General features: G+C 36.9%; 1 protein-coding gene across 2 annotated transcripts in view; it reads left to right on the top strand.

Moving 5' to 3' along the window:
• KIF13B (kinesin family member 13B) overlaps nt 1-18,986 on the top strand; it is a 197,431-nt gene that overhangs the window by 46,030 nt on the left and 132,415 nt on the right. For both annotated transcript variants that reach the window (XM_019636150.1, XM_019636149.1), the window contains exons 3-8: nt 4,673-4,685; nt 6,464-6,524; nt 9,300-9,392; nt 10,527-10,707; nt 14,371-14,458; nt 17,615-17,749. In XM_019636150.1, coding sequence (XP_019491695.1) covers nt 4,673-4,685; nt 6,464-6,524; nt 9,300-9,392; nt 10,527-10,707; nt 14,371-14,458; nt 17,615-17,749 — 571 coding nt within the window. The remainder of the gene's footprint in view (nt 1-4,672; nt 4,686-6,463; nt 6,525-9,299; nt 9,393-10,526; nt 10,708-14,370; nt 14,459-17,614; nt 17,750-18,986) is intronic.

Below are 18,986 nucleotides of genomic sequence, written 5' to 3'. Positions count from 1 at the left end.
ACAAAACGACAACAACTTGTCTGTTCCCCTTCCCCCAATTCCCCAGCACTGTTCCCATCCCCCCAATTCCCCAATAAAAATCTTTAAAAAAAATCATAACAATGATATCTAACATTTATTGAGCACGGATGAGTGTCTTTGTAGTGCCAGTTCTTTGATTTATTCTTTCAGTGGTAGTGTTTTCAAACCCCTCTACATCCTGAATGCTATTCTCCAAAATACTCCACTCTATCAATGCAGCTTTTAAATTCTTCAAGATTGAATGGAGTATTCCAAGTGAAACAATGAATGGGTTTTTGGTGATATTTGTACTTCTTAAAGTTGGCTAGATAAGCAAAGATTAATAAGCTGCCTTTGTGAGTCTAGTCAGTGTCTAATTTTTCAGTGAGGTCAGCTTTATTCTTTATATGGAAAGCATGTTGGGGGTGGGGAGGTGAGTGACAAAGAAAAAATAATGATCATCACACAGATTGTTGTTTGGTTGCTGGTACTGCCAGCTAAGTCCAAAAAAGCAACAATATCATTACGTAGTTCGGCTGTATTAGAATAAGCTCTTTGTGATGTATACATCCATTATAGAGGGGGATGGAGTAGAATCTTGTTAAAATGTTAAAACAGAGATTTCAAATATTTCTAACTGTGAAGGTTTCAGAAACTTAAACACATCTTTAAAATTAAAAGAGGCGATACTTTTTGGATATAATGTTTGATTTTGGTAGTCGACAGCAGTAATTGATTTATCACTTGTCATTCTACTGACATTGCTTTGGCTTTTACACATAAACAATACTTTGTGGTTTATTTTTGGATCTAATGTTGATTTTATTTTTGCCTTGGTCAGAAGTATTAATAAAAATTTCCAAAGATCATTAACATATAAAATCATCACTAAATTTCTTCTTCATATGGTGACATTCTAAAGGTTAGGAATATTATTTGACTTAATTTTCTGGTGTAATTTATTATTTAAATGAGAAGTGCGCATAAGCCCCTAAACCAGGTCAGTAAAAATAAGGAAGTGAGTAGCTTATTCATAGATAACAGCTCTATCCAAAATATGCAAGCACATCATTTGTTGTTTCCCATGCTGTCCTCTTCCTAAAAAAGCATATCCGTCTGTGTTGATCGGCCTGGGCTGTTAACATCTCTAGTAACCAGACAATCACCATTTGGGAAACAGTAATTGTTGCAGACAAGATTCATCAATGGATGATAAAATTCATGGGTGAATGTATGAAGAGAAATATTAGGGCCGGCCAAGTGGCTCAGTTGGTAAAGAGGGCAAGCTCTGAGCAACAGGGTCACCAGTTCGATTCCCACATGGGCCAATGAGCTGCGCCTGAGCTAAGGTGCTGCTGAGCTGCCAGCAGATGGCAGGATGGCTCAGCTGATGAGAGCACGTCCTCCTAACAACAAGGTTGCCAGTTCGACTCCTGCATGGGGTTGTGGGCTACGCGCCCCCGCAACTAAGATTGAACACGGCATCTTGAGCTGAGTGGCTGCGAGCTGCCAATGGGCAGCCGGATGGCAACTGGACTTGGAACTGAGCTAGCTGCGCCCTCCACAACTAAGACTGAGGACAATTTGGCTGTTCCCCTTATGCAATTCTCCAACGCTGTTCCCCTTACCCAATTCCCCAGTACTGTTCCCCTTCCCTAAGTAAAAAAAAAAAAAAAAGAAATGGTATTTATATAGTCTCAAAGTCTCCTCCCATAAAAAAACTAGTGATGTTACAGTGGAGAAGATTAGTAGATACAGCCTTAATCCAGTGATCAGTTGCCATGATCAGTAATGGGACATGGACATCATTATGTGCCTTTTGGTATGATGCATTGAGAAGGGCACAACATTACTTCTGTGTTGTGTTTGCCAAAATGTATAACCTGAATTTAGTCATAAGGAAGCATTAGACCCAGATTCAGGAACATTCTACAAAATAACTGGCCAGTACTCTTCAAGTGTCAAAATCATGAGATTCCAACAGTCCCAGATTGGAGGAGACGTGGCAACTATATACCTTATGTGATCCTAGAGCAGAAAAAGGATATTGGTGGGACAATTGGCAAAAAAATTGTATAAGATTGGCTCTAGATTATTTAATAAATCCTGTGTTGGTTAATTTCCTGGTTTTGATCATGTTGTTGTTTTAACTGTGGTCATGTGAGATGTTGATACTTGGGGAAGCTGGCGAAGGGCACACAGGAATTCCTTGTACTATTTTTGGAACATTTTGTAAGTCTGAAAAGTATTTCAAAATGAATTTAAGCCACAACAGCAACAGAAAGTAATTCAACTCAGCTGACAAACTAAGACCTTCATGCTTTTACTCTGTGATATTTCTTTTGATTGGGTCGGGGTGGTTTTCTTTGCTTCCTAAATCTCCACTGTGATCTGGATAGCTGAGGTTTCTTATTAAGGGATTTGGGGATATGCGAGGTGTTGCCGGATTGGATTGCAACTACACTTTGAAAGGTTTTGTTTAATTAATTTACTTATTTATTTTTATACAGAGCTGTAATTACATCTTTGGGTTTCCAATGGCTCCCTAGGTTATTTGAGCTTTGCTGCTGTAGCCACCAGAACCCCTTGCTGGAAACTTAGCTCTGTAATTAACTTACCGGTTTGGTTCGGTTTTTATTATCATGTTCTGAGTTCAGGTTAGTCCCATGGATTCTTCTGCTGTGTGTCATATATTATTGAATTTCATGTTTGTTGGTTGTCTCTTAGGAAAAGCTGATTTTTATATAAAAATATTTTATTTAAAATTGAAATATCACACTAAATATCTTATTTTTCCTCTCAGAAAAGACAGTCTAGAGTTTTTGTATAGATAATGAATAAGTAAATTTACACTGGCATAAGCACCAAGTGATAATCTATTATTGGGTAATAATTACAATGGAGGAAATGAATACATTGGGAAATGCTTCTGTTAGCAGGAGCAGTGTTAATATATGTATGACTCATAGATTCTTAAGTCTAGGAGAAACTTGATGAGGCTGTTTTGAACAGTATGGGAGGGGACAAGACCATGAACTTGGAAGTCAGAAGACCTAGTTTTGCATCTCTGTAATGATCACTGCGAATTATTGTGTGTTAGACAGGTCATTTGACTTTTCTGAGCCTTAAGCTTTTCATCTGTAAAACTGGAATAGTAATAACATCTTTCAAACTTATTGTGAGAATTCACTGAAGCAGCATGCAGTGTACCAGGGCCAGTGGGGCCTTTCATATATGCTAGGTTTATAACCAAACCGTCTGTAACTGGGGAGAACCTGCTTTGCTTATGAAGTCCTATAAAAGGATGATAGCATATGTCAGTAACCTCTACCAGTATCTCACAAGTCTTATCGTCGGGAAGCTTCTCCATATCTCTTATTTCAAAGAAATTATTCTCTTTTATGGGCTAGCCACATAAGTTCTTACTCCAAAACCTGTTAGACACGTGTCACTCACTTGTCTAACTGCTGGAACTTCCTGTTCTTATCTGAAATCATTTGACACAAATAAAGTAGTAAAGTTGTTTTAGAAGAAAAACTTTAATGAGACAAAGGGACAAGAAGATGTACAGACAATTGGAAGGAAGCGTTTCCATGTACAGTTTTCCTTCAAGTTTTAGGTTTGAGTTGCCATTTTGATCCTCTGAAAGAGACCAGTTGTTCCTAAAGCTCCAGTCATTGTTCCAGTTTTACGCTAGTTTCAAAAGTACTTTCATTTGTCCTTACATTTTCAGATATTGATATTATACTGTGGTCATGTAAGTGAACATCATTGTTTTTAGGAATTATACACTGAAGTGTTTAGGACAGAAGGAGCATATCTGCAACTGACTCTCAGATGGTTAAGAAAAAAGTAATATATGTGTGTATATGTTATGTGTGTATATATCTATATATAGAGGAGGGAAGAGGGGGGAATGATATTGCAATCGTGGCAATGTTAAGAAATGGTGAATTTGGGTGACGGGAGTTCTTTGTGCTTTTCTTATAACTTTTCCCTGTTTGAAACTATCTCAAAATTATGTTGGATTGAATTATATTTCTGGACCCTGAGATGTAAGCGAGTGGCAGTTTCAGAGGGAGGGAGGTTAGAAGCACCTGGGGGAAGCATAAAAAATAAGTAATAAGTGAGTAATTTGGTCAATAGTAATTCACTGGCAAAAAATTTAGTTGTTCCTTTAATTTAACCTTTTTTTCCTTAGCCAGAACAGAATTTATTATTTTCTTTTTTGTAAAAGGGCCTTTCTAGGTAGAGAGTAAGCTGCTGCTGTATCAAAGCAGAGAAAACTACTTGGAAGTAAAATCAGATGAAAAAAGTAAAGAATTTTAAAAATATATATTTTATAAGACATATACAAGGATAAGCAAAATATATGAGGCAGAAACATTATGACTTTAAAAATTATCTGGTATTCAGGTCATCTTTCTTCCATTTGAGAGATATGTCAGTTTTCTATAATTAGCACCCTGCTCTACTAGTTAATAGATATTAATTGATCCTTTGTTTTAAATTGCTATTTGACTTCATCGTTAATATTTTGTATTCTTAATAAAAATTTACATGATGTTTATTATAATTTTGTCCTTCAAAAAGAACCTTCTAAGCTAAAGAGAAATGTTTAATCCTCTCCCTTTTCTTCCATGTCGACGATGACATTTCTTGGGGAATTTAGAAGCCAGCCAAAGGTAAGAGACTTGGGTGTATTGTGCGATGCTTGTAAACATCTTAGGTGCATATTTTTGAAGTACTGGTAAGTTTCTTCTCAAAAGTACTTTCTCTCTGTCGCTTTTGTAAAAGTAATGCGGGCCGTACGCCTCTTCATAAATGCGAAGCCATTTATTGGCATAGGAGGGACTGGAGGTTTATGGAAAAACTGTATTTGTACTTTGACCGATTCTGGCCAGTCTCCTGGCAGCTACAACACAGATTCCTTTTGTGCTCTGCTGTTCACCATGGACTGGCTCGAAACTGGTTGTTCCAAACTGTGGTCAGAACCACGCGAGGCAGCTCATCCATGTTGCTCCTGAGACAGCTGGGGACACGTTCTCAGGCCCACAGAAACCTGCCCTGGCCCACAGCTTCCTCGGGGGGCCATGCTTCCATCTTAGATTGGAGCCCCAATTCTAAAGCTTCACGTCGTCATATTCAAAAATGACATAAGTAACTTCGGGGGCTCATAGCAAGCTGGGGCTGGGGCAGCATATTTCCTGGGTCTTGGGGTCAGAGGTGGGTTCTTAAAGATGACTAGAAGTTTAACTCTTGCAGATTAAAGGGGATCCTGATATATGGTTGAGGACTGGAGGAGCCCACTGTGTGAAGATTGGGTGCAGTTCCACCATGCATGAAGGCTTACAAAAAGTTTTTGGCTGCCAACATTGAGCTAATGTTTGTGTACATAGGAGGGAGTAGGGACATTGGGGCTCTGGGAAGACCAAATTCTGGGCTTCAGTAGCTGGGAGTGGCAACGTAACTAGTCATGTAAAGGTGGCCAAAGGGAGAGGAAAAAAACAAGCAATCACGTAAACCATAAAATACAAACTCCCAATTCAGATGCAGTTGCAAGACACACAAGAGGAAAGCTGTCGTCAGGAAGCGAGGCAACAGACTCCAAAAGTTGGAGAGTTTGAAATAAAAGCTGAAATGAATTAAAAAAAACAATTACACTTAAAATCCTTAGAGAGGCTAAATTATAAAACATGACATCCAAAAAGTGGAAACAACTTTTAAAAGATCACAAAAGTGCATATTTTATAAAGTTCTAATGTAACAGATCAAAACAGAAATCATCTGTGATAGTCCACCAACTAGCATTAACCACTATCAATATTTCCAATGTATATTCTTTCTACTTTTTATCTGTATAGATGTTTATACAAATATGAGATCATGGTTTAGACTTATATAACATTTACAGCAATACATTAATATATGGACATTTTCTTATCAGTCTTCTACAGTCTTAAAGCTATGTAATATTGCACATGGGTGTGTTAAATTTAAAGACTGCTATTTTACAGCTATTTTCAACATGTTGTAACCATCTTTACATTTTATTCTCTTAAAAATGTATCTGTTTTCTCTAACGAGGAAAGGAAAAATATAGAGAATATATAAAAGCACAAAGAACACTAGTCTTATGCAGACATACACTTTATGTGTATGTTACTGTGTGTAATATGTGTATAGTACCCATCATATTGAACATACTATTTTGTAACCTCCCCCTTTTCATTTAATATTTTGAAGTTTTCCATGTGAAATAAAGATTTATATCATCTATAGGGTGCCTAGTTGTGCATTGTAAGGCTACCATAAATAATTTAATTAAATAATTCATTGCGGGACAGTAAGTTGTTTTTATTTCACTGTTGTAAACAATGTTACCAATGTTATAACATTGTTATAAAATAAGTATGTTAAGGTTTTGTTCTTAATGCACACTATTATTTTTATTTTTCCACAGGTGTTTGCATATGATCATTGTTTCTGGTCTATGGATGAATCTGTCAGAGAAAAGTATGCAGGTAAGATTGCAGTATCCTCTTAACTACTGATAATATAGAAAAGGTGTTTTAATATTTTTTTCATAAACTATCATAGTATTATTTTGTGTAACTTTAAAGACTATATAGAGAAATTCCTCCAATCTTTGCTATTAGAGTTTTTACATTGACTGGGAAAGGGGTGATTCACAGTGCACTGTTCTTGGTATACGATGATAAAGTTAAATCAATAGGGTACGTGGTTGAGGTTATCTTACTGACACGCATCCCCAGGCCTTCCATGACCCTAGTAGCACACAGTAGCCATGTAAATTCCCTTAGATGTCTGCAATGTGGTCTAGAGAGGCAGCTTGGTGTAAGGAAAGAAGAGACAAGGAGAAAAGGAAGCCTTGAATTTAACCAGGGTTCTACTCCTGACTGCCTCAGTGATTTGGAGTAAATCACTTAAGCTTTCAGTGTTCTGTGTTCTCTCTTTAATGAAGAGGTTTTCTGTAAATTTTCTCCATGTTCTCTCTAAATTTACTCTGGAATTCTATTCCTCTCTTACTCCCGTCAATGATGACTGTCTCAAGCCCCTTTTCACCGCAAGATAGGACAATAGTGACAACCTTTTATTTCCTTCAGCCATAACTACCTACGAGACCTGTTTCTAAGGAATCTCTTTTAAATATGGAGGTCATATTGTATTGGCTTTTGTCAGGAGAGACAGTAGTACTACAGCTATTGCAAAAAGTTAAGGTTAATTAGGTTTGTCTGGTTCAGTGATGACTTTAAAGGAGTGCTGCAGTATCAAAGTATGATGTTGTACTAATCTAGTAAATTAACTAGGAAGTAAGACATAATGAATGCTACTTACAGCATTTAAAACATAACAAACATAATAGAATCCAGTTTTTACATATTTTATTTAAAGTGTGCCCAGATCCCAATTCCAGTTTGTGATGGGGAGGGGTTTCCCCACCACCACCACCACCACCACCACCACCAAGCAATGCTGCAGACACCAGGTGGGTGTCCCACAATTCAACTCAATTCTGATACTGTCTACCTGGAGATGGCATTCACAGGTTCCACAGGTTAAGGGCTCAGTCCTACGAGACTGCCCCCCACCCTCCCACCTCTACTTCAGACACCAGTTGGAAGCCCAGGTTGTTACCTGTGTTTCTGACCAACTGGCTAGAAATCAGAGGTTCCCATGACCTTCTCCTTGGGGTTGGTTACTATTAGATTACCAGTTTATTATAAAAAGATATCACCCAGGAATAGCCAGATGGAAGAGAAGATATGAGAAAGGGGTGTCAGCTTCAATGCCCTCTCTAACTGCACTGCTCCCCCCAAATCTACCCATGTTCACCAACCTGGAAGCTCTCTGAACCCTTCCCTTCTGGGTTTTTTGTGGAGGCCTCACTACCTAGGTATAATTGATTAAATCATTGGCCATTGATGATTGATTCAACTTCCAGGCCCTCTCCCCTCCCCAGAGGTCAGGAGGTAGGACAGAAAGTTCCAACCCTTTAATCACATGATTGATTCTCCTGGCAACCAGCCACCACCCATCGATGCAACCCAAAAGATACCTCGTTAATAACAAAAGACATATTTATAACTCTCAACACTTAGGAAATTCCAAGGGTTTCGGAGCTGTGAGCCAGGAACTGTGGACGAAGACCAAATATATATTTTTTATAAATCACAATATTGTCGCAATATTCAAGACTCAGAAGTTGAATGACTTGTTAAAGTCATGTTTGATTACTGGCATATTTAACCCTCCATCGGCACAACTGATCTCACAGATTCATTGCACACAAATTTTCAAATATCTTGTAGTTAACTTAAGTGTCATGACTCATCGCTTCCGTATCTTCCTCCTCTACCGTAACCTATCACTAGTCCTGTGTTTGTAACTTAGTACAGTAAAGACGCATTTCATAGCGGCATCTTTGTGTGCAATGAATCTGTGAGATCATTTGCGCCCAACAGAAGGTTAATTTAGACTGTGGGAGAGCATTTGATCCTACTATTTATGTCCATGATTGAAAGCTAGAATAAATTTCCAAGATTTCCACCGTCTCCTAGCTGTAACCTTACATTGTAGAGCCTGTAATTTAAAATTGTCATTGAGGAAAAAAAACAAAAAAAGAGTCCCTGGAGAATTCTAGCTACCCTAGTCCACTGGTTCCAAACATTTGGCTACAGAAGCAAAACAAGCCTTCTGTGAATTTAACCACAACTGTATTTTTATAAAGAGACTTGAAATTTTGTTCCAGAGCAGTCTTTTCTGCCTGGTAAGACCATTTGTACCTTACCAGCTTGTTTTAAAAATAAAAAGTAAATGTTTCCAAGTGAAAAAAATTATCATTGAGGAAAAGGAGAGAGGATTAATATATATGATTGTTTTGAGCTCTAGTATCCACTGAATAAAGCATTTGCTAAGTAGTATGTAGTTAATTTCAGGTCCACCTAGGTCCCAAGTATTAATTTGGATATTTAGAATCACTGTTTATAAAATCAGCAGTGCATTAGCTTTTTGCATTGCAGAAGACTTTTGGTTAGTGTTTATTAATTCAAGATCATATTATCAGGAACATTTTACTCATTTCCTCTCATGTGCTAACTAGAAATAACCTGAAAAACATAAGCCTTTGGAACTATTCGTCAAGTTTAAAAATCTTGTTTGGAGATAAGCAAGCTGGAAAAAAAAGGTGCCTTTTCGAGGCTAGTTTTTTGTCTGTTTTTTAATTGTTCATATGTAGTTTTGGCTTAAAACATCCTTTTTCTCTTTCTCTCTTTTAGGTCAAGATGATGTTTTCAAGTGCCTTGGGGAGAATATTCTTCAAAATGCTTTTGATGGCTACAATGCATGTATTTTTGCCTATGGACAGACTGGTAATATTTGTTTTTTAAGCTTTAATAATACATGTTTTTTTAAAACTTTAAGGATTATAACAGAAAATACCAAAAAAAAAAAACCAAACACAAAAAACCCCTGTATTGTTAACATCAGATTAGTTATGACTGATAAGGAGCATTTTGACTTCTGTACCTCTGTGGTCAACAAGGAAAAACAAATCTATTTAGAGTGAAGGAGTCACTTTTTTAAGGTATATTGTATAGCTTATTCTTCATGGAAAAATGCTTATGATATTTTTAGTAGGTATTGTGTGTGTAGCGGTTGTAAGAGCAAGGACTCTAAGCCAGGTTATCCCAGCTCCAGCCCTATTTTTGCCACTGACGAGTTGTGAAACTTGCACCTCAGTTTCCTTGTAAAATGTTAATTATTGACCTTATAGGGTTATCACAATGTGTTAACAACATGTAGAAACTTTTAGAAAAGGCCTGGTACATAAAAAGTGGTGTATTATTAGTTTTAGGTATTATGATAATGATAAAGTGTCAAGTGACAAACGCAGCTACTTTTATGATTAAAACTATGTTTACAAAATCACTGTTAGTAAAAAAGGAAAAAGAATTAGACTTAAGTTTGGACTTTGAGTGATTTAATTTTTTTTCTATTTTCCTGTGTTTTCTAAATTGTCTTTAATAAGCATGTATTCGTGATGTAATGGAGAAAATAATTTTATAGTAGAAAAAGATTACTGTTTGGATTCTGTACTTTTGCCAAAGCGTGGTAGGTTTCTTTGCCCTGGGGCCTGTAGGGATGACATATAGTTTTTGTGGTTTGGTGGGTGGTTGGGAGCAGACACAATAATATTGCTCATATGGATCTTCCCAGTTGATGTTAGAACACTATTCAGATATCACTATTTTCAGTTAATTTTTTTTTTAAATATGAAGATGGTTAAAAAAAAATTTTTGTTTTCTTCCTAAAGGATGTTTACTTTTGACTTTTACATGTGCAATAGGAAAGCTTCTCTGTTCGCCTCCTATTTACATTTGGGTATATTTCTTTTTTTATTTTGGGCATTTTGCTAAGTGCTAGTAATTTATGAGCACTGGAAAGAGGTTTTTGTGTTGAAACTTCTCAAAGTGACAGTAATAGCTGTGATTTTCATTTTTTAGGATCTGGAAAATCTTACACCATGATGGGCACAGCTGACCAACCTGGATTAATTCCAAGACTTTGCAGTGGACTCTTTGAACGGACTCAGAAAGAGGAAAATGAAGAGCAAAGTTTTAAAGTAGAAGTGTCCTATATGGAAATCTATAACGAAAAAGTCAGAGACCTTCTTGATCCCAAAGGGTAAATTGACTTTGAGACTTGAATGTTACAGTATTATAGACTAAAACAGACTTAATAAATTGGTCTAAGTGAAATTCTTCATATTGAGCTCTACTAGAGAGTTATTTATCTAGTTATTGTCTTTGTGATTTTATCTGCTTATTGTTTTTGTGATTTCTTGTTAGTTACATTGAGTGGCTTCCTGCAGCCAGTTCTGGGCTTTTGAACTTCGGGCAGTGGGGCCGGGCAGCGTGGTTGAGCCACATGTATTTGGGTCATCTTGTCTTTCTCAGATAACATCCAAAACGACAAACAAAAATTACATAATGAAGAGTAGTTGCTTCGTATCAGGATAAGTAGTATCCTTAATCAAATAGGTTTTTGTTTTTTGTTGTTTTTTTTAAACCAAGAAATTTCAGGTGGAATTCAAGTGTTTGCAGGCTGTGAAGTGAGAGAGATATAATTAGAGATATGAAACCTGAACTTTAGTATAGTTAATTTTACAGATTCCCAGAGGGGAAAAAAGTCCCATTTAGTGGCATAGAGTTTGAAAGAGAAGTGGCTCTGAAGTATTAGAAAGCCTTAAAAAATGCTGTTCTCGCTTTACAGTCATATCTGAACGTAATGAGGAAGATAAGAGGTATCTGAGGAAATCGGTTCATTGCATAGAGTTCTCTGATCTTAAGAGGACTCTTAAGATCAGAGTTCTCTTGATCTTAAGAAAGTGCAACAACGGAAAGAAAGAAACAGATAATAATCACAGCCTGTGGCTTACTGATGTAAAAACAATGTTCAGAAGTGATCCCTTAGACTTACCAGGGGATCACTGCATAAGGTATTAATGTCTAACCACTATGGTGTATAATATAATATTGACTGTCAACTGTAATTGAAAGAAAAAAATATTCAGAAGGTCAAAGAGCCAAATGAGCTGAGACTTACGGAAAGTGCAGAGGACAATGCAGGGACATTTAGTTAGGTTTGGATGAGGAAGATGATCAAGGAAAGATGGTCTTTAGAGGTAGTGATCCATAGTAAATCATCACTCAGTCAAAATGAGTATCTTTGCCCAGAGAAGGGAAGAGTCCACAGAAGGTGCGTGATCAATTTTGTGCTGAGTGGGAGTTTGTTCACAGAGAAGTTAGATGAGAACCATTCAAGCACAGGGGATAGCTTGTGCCAAACCGTGGAGGTATTGAGAAATCACTTGTTTGGAGAGTGACCCAGCTGTCCAGTGTGGCTGGAGGGCGGTATGCAGGAAGTCAAAACAGGGAACGAAAGGAGACCAGAGGTAGAAAGGTTTGGCTTAGGTACCCACATCTTGCTCAGTACTGTGCCTTTGTACTTTTTCTGGCTCTGCCCTGAATACTTCTTCTTGCACCCTCACCTTTGTGAAGATCATCATTTTCTTAGAGATACAGCCCAGACCTACTGTTCCCAGAATTTCTTAGCTGGGTTCATTCTTGTGTTTTGTATTCCACAGTGCATGTGGGGAATAGCTTAAACTTGACAGTTTTTTCATAGTCTTTAGTAATTTCTTAGGTGTTTGTCTTATGTATAGTTTAGCAATTAACAGCTTGGGCTTTGGATTTACATAGCTTTGTATCTAGATCCTTTAATTGTTACCTATTGAGCAAGTTCCTTTGCTTTCTAGGCCTCCTTTGTGCAGAGGGTCTGATAATATTACATAATATCTCAGAGGGCTGTTGTGCAGATAGACTGGGGTGATACACTTGAGGTCTTAGAACATTCATGGCACATAGTAAGCACTCAGTGTCAGCTGTTGTCATGGTTGTCTCCCTATGAAAGTTGCTCGAGGTTTTTGTAGTGTTTTCTGAAGAGTTGAAGTAAATAGATTAAAAACTAAAAGTGATCTCCTTTTCAGTGAAAGACTATTATTTGAGAGAACTTTTGTTATTCAAGTACTAATTTTATTAAGTCAACATGTACTATGTATCATAATGTAATTATGTTGTTTTACTCAGGAGAGATAATAGGTATGCATTATCTTTAAGATAAAGGGGGAAAAGGAAAGGAAAATATTAGAATATATCCTTAAGTCAGAACTAAGTTAAATAATTTTCTATAGCTAAATATTAGAATATATCCTTAAGTCAGAACTAAGTTAAATAATTTTCTATAGCTACTTTATGCACAGCACAGTTTTATTGTCATAAGTAAAGTTTTTAGTGGTTGATCCTAGGATACCAAAAAATTCTAGATCATTAGAAAATATTAAGTTACATAAAATATTGTAATCTCACCATCAACAAATATTCTTACATTATTGTTTTTATTTATTTATTTATTTATTTATTTTTTAATTGGGGAATTGGGGGAGGGGAACAGTGTTGGGGAATTGGAGAAGGGGACCAGCCAAGTTGTTGTTCTTCAATCTTAGTTGTAGAGGGCACCAGTCGCCATCTGGCTGCTAGTCAGCAGCTCATGGCCTGTAAGCTCAAGGTGCCGAGTTCAATCTTAGTTGTGGGTGGGCGTAGCCACCATCCCATGCCGGGGTTGAACTGACAGCCTTGTTGTTAAGAGCGCATGCTCTATCCACTGAGCCATCCGGGTAGCAGCTCAGCTCAAGGTGCTGAGTTCAGTCTTAATTGTGGGCAGGCGTAGCCCACCATCGAACAGGCAGCCTTGTTGTTACACCAGCTGAGCCATCCTGCCACCTGTTGGCAGCTCAGTGGCAGCTCAGCTCAGGCACAGCGTCACTGGCCCATGTGGGAATCGAACAGGTGGCCCTGTTGCTCAGAGCTAACGCTCTTAAGCTAACTCTTAACCAACTGAGCCGCTTGGCCAGCCCTGTTTTTATTTTTTTAAAGAGCTGTTTTGAGATATAATTCACATGCCATACAATCATCAACAAATATTTTTAATATTTTTGGTTGATATCATTAAGTATGCTATATGCTGTAAGTTTTTAGTCGATGTCCTTTACCGGGTTTGTCAGCTCCTTGTTTGCTAAGAGGCTTATTTATTTTTTAATCATAAACAAGTATTTAATTTTATTGAATGCTTTTTCCTACATTTATTAAATAAAATGATCATGTGTTGGTTCCCGCCCCCCTCTCCCCCTTTAGTCTATCAATGTGGTAAAGGCCATGAATCTTTTTCCAGTGTTAAAAAAACCTCGAGGGGTAAAAAGATAACTATTGCACTCTGTTGTACAGCTGAAACTAATTCTAAAAAATGTGTATTTCATAATAAAAAAATAAAAATAAATAAAAACAAAACAAAACCTGGCAACCCTGAGATAAGCCCAATTTTAAGTTTTTAAATCATCATCAGATTATTATTTGTCACCTTTTGTTTGTTTGTTTTTATTCATGATTGAGGTTGGTCTGTAATTTTCCCTTCCTGCATAGTTGACATTTATTGAGTTTCTGCTCTTTGTGCCACATTCTGTGATGTGACAAGTAGATTGTATTTATTTGACTCTGCATTGTTTTTGGTAGTAAATAGACATCCCACAGTGTACCCTTTTGAGTGATGTGATATTTTACCACATTATGAAGTTTTGTTACCAGTCAAGATTTTAAATTTTGGTTTAAATTCCTTAGGGATCAAGTCAGTTGATTTTATTTATTTGGGATCTTTGTTAAATTCTGAGTACAGTTGAGTCCTTTAAAAATCAGGTTATTGTTTAAAAATCGTTTCTTTGTGTTTAATGAACAGAAGCCGTCAAACGTTAAAAGTCAGAGAGCACAGTGTATTGGGACCCTATGTGGATGGACTTTCTAAATTGGCTGTCGCAAGCTATAAGGTAACAACATATCCGTTATGTAAACTAACTGAATTCAATGTAGCAGTTTTTTTGTTTAATTTGTGATAATTCTTTTTTTGAAATTAAGAAAAATTACAGTAGTATATCACTTAGCAAATCACTTTTTACAAAAAAATTTACTTAAAAAGCTGTATATGGCTGTCAGGACAGTTTAATTTTGAGAGAAGGTGTACATATTTGTGAGGCATACCTATTGATCTATTGTGAGATACATTTTTTCATATTTTGCAAGCTCTAAAATTGTGATGTGCTTTACAATTACATCTTAAAATGATTAATGGCAGCCTTTTTCTTCCCTAATACACAAATAATGAAGTTGCTTATGATTTAGTTGATTTAATGAAATAAAATATATGAGTTGAGTAGGTGGAATTGAAAGCCTGTTTCTAACTTGAGAGAGTCAATCATTGGCCTTTAGTTAGTTCTCTTCATTTTCAAACTTCACAGTTGTGCTTTGTGTGAATCCATCCGGCTTTGTGCATTGGGGAGATGGGGATGTGGTGACATGCTGTGATGTAATGTACATTGAATTACGAGTCAGAGAATGTTGATCTAGTGACATTTAATTAGATTCTGTGACTCCTGTATGATTCCAGATCATTTACTCTACCTCACCAAGCGTCTTTGTGCTAATTTTTAAATTGGAAATTAGTTTTTTGTTTTGTTTTTTTAAAAATTTTATTGGGGAATTGGGGAAGGAGAACAGCCAAGTTGTTCTTCAGTCTTAGTTGTGGAGGGCGCAGCTAGCTCAGCTCCAAGTCCAGTCGCCATCCAGCTGCCCATTGGCAGTTCGTAGCCGCTCAGCTCAAGGTGCCATGTTCAATCTTAGTTGCTGTTGGGCGTGGCTACCAATGCTGGAGTTGGAAATGGCAACTTTGTTGTTAGGAGCATGTGCTCTCACCAGGTGAGCCATCCTGCCACCTGTTGGCAGCTCAGCGACAGCTCAGCTCGGGCACAGCTCACTGACCCATGTGGGAATCGAACTGGCAACCCTGTTGCTCATAGCTCACGTTCTTAACCAACTGAGCCACTCTGCCGGCCCCAATGGAAATTAGTTTTATTGTCTTGATTATCTTATGAGATAGGTTCATTTGTTCATTAATTAATTCTATCATTTGGTCAATGATACTTCATTTAGCAAATGGTAGTTACTTCATTTAGTAAACACCTATTGGACACCTGTCATGTGCCAGACATTGTGCTAGGTGCTGGGGATATAAAAAATGAATGAAATGGTTCATTACCTCAAGATGCTTACAGATGTTACAAAAGTATTATAAAACAACATAGTTTTAAGTACAGTGATAGATGCATGTTCAGGATTCATTATAGTTTGGATATGTAGGTATCTAGGGTCGTTGGTGTCTGGGAAGACTTCCTGGAGATCAAATGGGATAATACATGTGAAAAGTCTTTGAAAACTCTAGAATACTTATATAAATGTTAGGTAGTGTTGGTATTTTAATGACCATTTGAGAGTATATTTATGCAACATTGGAGAGAGATCAAGATATTTCTGAGAACACAGAGGAGATTGGAAAGTATAAAAAAACATTTTGCTTGTTTAAAAAATTAAAAGGCTTAATTAATACATAGTTCATGCATGAGACAACAGATTAGAGACCAGTGAATAAATGTAGGCTAAATAGGCGAAAGCTTTTACATTAAGCCTCAGGATTGTCAGATTTAATGGGTCTAAAATGGATTTAGAATGGATATAGAAAATTGTGATTTTTACCATTTGTATTATTGTTTTTCCATTCTGGTGCCTGTTTATGTCTCTTTTTGTAGCTAGTGTTTTTACTTTGAGGCACTTTATTTATCATGTTAAATTTTTCCTTAAACATTCTTCTTCATTTTATACAGCAAAATAGAACCTTATAATTTTCAAAGTTTTTTATGTGTGTCAGGATTGTTTGGCTTCATATAAGAAAAAAAAATAACAGGACTTAAGTTCTTTGAAATATGAATTATCTGTTTTGATCATTGTGTATCCTCCATATCTTAAAATGTACCTGGCACATAGTAGGTGCTTTCAATATATATTTGAGTGAACGAATGAATGAAAGAATAAATGGTGAGAGGTCTGGTATGGTGACCCAAAGATGCTAGATTCCTGCTAGCTCCATGGTAATGCCTTTATTCTCATGGTTCAAGATGGCTTTTAGAAGCAAGATGTGATAGCATGCCTACTCCCTTTAAGAAGAATTCCCAGTGACTAGTATTCTACTTAACCTCTCATTCGCTTAGTCATATGGCCGGACTGAGCTGCAGGGGCGTCTGGGAAATATCGTCCCTTAACTCTGCTGTAATGTGCTCATTGAAAGATTGAATTCCTCTACTAGAAAGAGGAGAAGACTGGATAAAAGGAGGCAACTAGGACTCTTTCACACATATCATCTTTCTTGTCATTAAAATCCTTGTAAGGTAGATGATGTTATAGCTCTGTACTGTTGTTTATGAAACTAAAATTCAGATTGGTTATGTAACTGTTTTAGAGCTTACAACATTTTAAAAAATGAGGATCCTATAATCTTTCTGTATTGCATCATGCTGTTGCTGTTTTAGCAGTAATGGCAACCAAGTAGTAAATCTGTGCACAAAGTTAGTCTCTTGATGTTTTCATTTTTAGAAACAGGTCTGGTAAGATACACTCCAAGGTGGTGATGCAATGTTCTGCCTCCATGAAGGGGTTACAGATTATTTTTGTTTGTTGCTTATTCATGTAACCTAACTTGATTTAACAGTTAACTTCAATTGCTTCTATAATTAAAGAAACTAAATTTTTTCAAATTTCTAGAGTAGATAAGGAATGGCATGGCATATTTGTCCATCTTCTGAGCCTCAACATGTAGCATCTAAACTTTTCTAACTCTCAGTCAAAGCTGCTACTTTATTCTACACATACAGAAAATAATGTCTTTTATTTGAGTTTTCATAGATAGTATTGGCTGTTGTACTCTGTGGGGCTTAGTATTCATTGAAAAACAAAGTGTGAACGTCAAGTATGGTTGACTAAGTAGTGAAACTTTAATGAATTTTTGTTGTATAGAAGAATTTTAATATTAATAATTTTACTATTAATAATAATAAGCCACATATCAAAATGTGTGTCCATGACTTGTTTTCACTTAGGACATTGAGTCTTTGATGTCGGAGGGTAACAAATCTCGCACCGTTGCTGCCACCAACATGAATGAGGAGAGCAGTCGGTCCCATGCGGTCTTCAAAATTACCCTCACACACACTTTGTATGATGTGAAGTCTGGGGTAGGTGTTCAGTGTTCAGATGCATGACTTTTTTTTTTTAAGTGGGTCATGGTTTATCTTACTCCCTTCAGGTGTTAGGTGACATAAAGCCCCAGCCAGACAGGTGTATCAATTAGGACACAGGACAAGAAACAAGCCAGTTTGGGTAAACAGAAAGGGATTTAAAAGAGGGATTTGGGTGATTACAGAGTTGCTGGAACACTCGAGGAGGAGTGGGCTCTAGATTGAATCTCTAGGAATAACTCCCCATAACCATGCAGATCTTACCAACCAGGATGCTGCTACTGCTGCGGTGTGAGCTGAAAGTCCCAGGCACACCCCGTAGCTGGGATCCAGGACGCAGAGGTGGGCGCAGTTGCCTATTCGCACCTTGGAAGCTGCAGAGAGTATGCTGGGACACTTGTAGAAAACCTCCTACTCGGCAGCAGAAAAACCCAAAAAGGGTTAAAAGGATGGCCTCTGCTTTACTTCTGCTTTCCACATCTTAAGCAAGTGTACCTGATTGACAGAACCTAAGTCACATCCTGAACCCTGGCCTGTGAGGGAGCCTGAGAAACTAAAGGAAGGTGGAACAAAACTTATGCAAGCTGATGGTCCAGGGTCTCTGCCACAGCGTTTCTTGAGCTTTAAACTATGATGGCTAATGGTATATGCTAATGTTAATAGTCTGACTGATGCAGTGGAGATACTTTTGAAATATTACTTTCTGCTAAGCAGCTAAGTATTAGAAGAATAAATTGCACTGGGGAAATAGTACTAGACATTTGCCAGATTTATAGAATAGTTTTTTGAGTATTCGGTTTTGAAGCTTATAAGAGTAAACAGCTAGAGATGTATATGCTTGTACACACTGAAAACTTCTCTGTTGAGTCATACATTTATATTTTCTTCTTACTTGTAATACGAACTTTGCGTATTTTATTTTGATGCCTACCCCCAGTGAATCATTTTCAAATACCAGAAGCTAAAATAATCACCCTGGCAAAGTTTTATATTTTGGCAAGATTTTCATTTGCTGAAAGCATATTTTTCTTCTTTTACCATCACAGCAAGATTAGTGTAAAGACAAAAAGTTCTTTGTTTCCTATTTCCTTTTCAGCATAAAACAAAAAACATACTAAAGGCTTTTTTTAAAAACCAAATGTACTTTTCATTTGGAAAACTGAATATCCTCTTGTTAGGAACATGTTTATTTATGGAAAAAATTATAAATGTATATTTTAAAGGAAAGATTTAA

Source organism: Hipposideros armiger, unplaced genomic scaffold (assembly GCF_001890085.2).
Source record: "Hipposideros armiger isolate ML-2016 unplaced genomic scaffold, ASM189008v1 scaffold_27, whole genome shotgun sequence".
Taxonomy (NCBI): domain Eukaryota; kingdom Metazoa; phylum Chordata; class Mammalia; order Chiroptera; family Hipposideridae; genus Hipposideros; species Hipposideros armiger.
This window is presented reverse-complemented; position numbering and strand designations above follow the sequence as displayed.